Raw genomic sequence first — 2,500 nt, 5'->3', positions numbered from 1 at the left:
TTGTTTTAGGCCGAAGGGTAGCATTTCTAAGGGGTTTTAGCCTGTTCCAGGCTCTCAGATAGTCACGAAAAGAACTGCCTAATTAGGCTTAAAGCAATATTTAGGCTTAACTGTTAGTATTTCTAATGGGTTTGGGCTTTTTGAACAGTTAGATTATAAGCTCAGTCTGCATTTTACTCCTGGTGTGCAGTCTGCAGTCTGCGTTTTACACTGACCGCTCTTGAAACCCATCTGACACGAAACAGGCCATTTTGACTTCATTGTGTAGTTTCCCGTCTCTTCCCTCCCTACGGACCTCCCTACGGTCCTCCCTACGGATTAATTTCTGAGGATGAGCAGATTAGTTGGCAAAAATTAAGCAGCGCTACCGGATGTCCGTGATTTTCTCCGACCACGTGACCAAAAGAAAGGGAGGCTCTGGAGACAAGAATGACCGTGTCCCTTTAAGTTGTTAGAACAACCGCAAAAAGTCACAATTGTTGAAAATGATGGCGCCGGGAAATTTGAAAGTGAAAATAAGCGATTTTAAAATACAGTTGTCCTGATATAAGTGAACACTTTTTTAAAAGCAAAATTCGAACAAATTTGTCTCGAAACGTTGTTTCCTTCGATTTAAAGTTCTTCTGTAGCAAGAGTGGACGTTCCCTAAAAGCGAACCGCTTAAAGATTTGGGTTGATACGTTTTACACATATAATCAAACGTAATTCAACGAGCATCCCGTCGTTATTCTTTGCAACCCCTACTATGTAATCTGATGGTCTCTGAGCAAAACTAAAAGATATTTGTTGCAAACGTCCATATTAATAGACCAGGATTCGGTTGTTCAAAAGGTGGCTAACCCTATTCACCCAGACCGAATAAATCACTATCCAGCGGGAAAAAACAAGCAAAACTAATTGAGTTATCCAGTGAATAGCGTTATCCACCATTCGAACAAATGGGTCAGGATGTAAAAATATATCTCTGGTGCCGCTACTATTTCTTTAACTGTATGGAGAATATGAAGAATTATCCCATCTGAATTTAAAAAAGAAACTACCTACCTACTGAACCCAAATTTTGTATATCAGGCTGATCACAATTTTTGCCGTTATATTTTCTATGATTTACTTTGGCAAATTAATTATTAACTAATGCTACTGTGCAGGTGATTGGAAAGATAAGACTAGACAAGATTTCCACATTTTTTTTCCCGTGTGACCAAGTCTACTTTCAGTTGCGTGATGAACGTAAGCATCGAAACTTGCGTTTCGAACTGTTTGCCCGCGAAAGGTAACTACTTTTCCGCTAATATGATTTATTTTCTTTTGTTTTAACGATATGTCATTACGTAATACGAATTATGAATTACTTTGCACTTAGTTCTTGGCAATTACTTTTTCTCCACCATCTCCCAGTCTATTTAACGTTGTGCTGTCTAAGCCACCAAAGCTTTGGCTTTTTTTTTCTTTTTGAGAATAACTTTACTGTACTGCATAAATTTCTTTTTCTTTGATTTATATTATTTGTCTGCTTATTATGTGCCGCAATATTCATTCCTTGTTTATGAAAGTTGTGTTAATATTGCAGAAATAACAAACACGTGTAAATCTAAAAACCGACCAGGCCAGAATTGCCTACCCGAGCAGCACTACAACACCATTTTTTTGGTTACAAAGCCATAGCCGCTTATCACATTGGCAAATAAACGCTCTTTTGTAATGCCATGCGATTTAATAGCAGCTGACAGTTAGTGTAGGATTGTTAGGTTAGTGGTTGGTCCTTTATCTGCCACTATACTTTCTCGATCAGTCCACATCCTCCACTCTGTTATCTCTATTGTCCTTGTGTTCTTGTTCTTCACTGCTTTCACTTGGAAATCCACTGTAATTAATGACATCGTACAATTTAGGTTAGAACAGTCCTAACTGGCATAAAATTCACTAGAAAGACGAAATAAAATATAATTATAAATCATAGTGAAAAGTGGTTATGGTTATTCTGAGTGAAGTTAAATAATCACAACAGACGCAAACACTAATTCTGGTTTGGTGATTCGACTATACTCGTACATATGTTTCAAGAAACGAAATGATATATGAAAGGAATCATATATTGAACTGCGGATGTGAAATCAAGTGAAGCTATGACCCTCGCAGTTCTGAACGCATGCAATTTTAGCGATTGCGTAGAGAAGCCTGGACTTCAACGGGGTTTGAACCCTTGACCTCGCGACACCGGTGCGACGCTCTAACCAACTGAGTTATGAAGCCACTGACGTTGGGAGCTGGTCATTTGTGGGGGTTCTAATGTCGGCCAAATCCGGTCTTAAATTGAATCCGTTTTTACCTAAGTTAAATTGGTGATCCTCATTTTACCTAGACTGAACGTGCACTCTAGTTTAAGCAGCTCTCAACCCCCCAAAAAGGACTGAAAACACCTGTACCTTCCATCAAGCTCTGTCTTACGCGTCTCGACATATGTTCCTAATGTTTCGTATCATCTAATCGGTTTCTGCAT

At 38.8% G+C, this 2,500-nt stretch overlaps 1 protein-coding gene across 1 annotated transcript in view; it reads right to left on the bottom strand.

Moving 5' to 3' along the window:
- Nucleotides 1–1,460: 1,460 nt before the first annotated feature.
- LOC137992744 (uncharacterized) overlaps nucleotides 1,461–2,500 on the bottom strand; it is a 67,660-nt gene continuing 66,620 nt past the window's right edge. The window contains exon 21 of the mRNA XM_068838242.1: nucleotides 1,461–1,864. Coding sequence (XP_068694343.1) covers nucleotides 1,789–1,864 — 76 coding nt within the window. The 3' untranslated portion in view covers nucleotides 1,461–1,788. The remainder of the gene's footprint in view (nucleotides 1,865–2,500) is intronic.

The sequence above is a fragment of the Montipora foliosa genome, chromosome 2 (assembly GCF_036669935.1).
Source record: "Montipora foliosa isolate CH-2021 chromosome 2, ASM3666993v2, whole genome shotgun sequence".
NCBI lineage: Eukaryota > Metazoa > Cnidaria > Anthozoa > Scleractinia > Acroporidae > Montipora > Montipora foliosa.
Note: the sequence above shows the minus strand (reverse complement) of the source record. Positions and strands in the feature narration are given on the sequence as shown.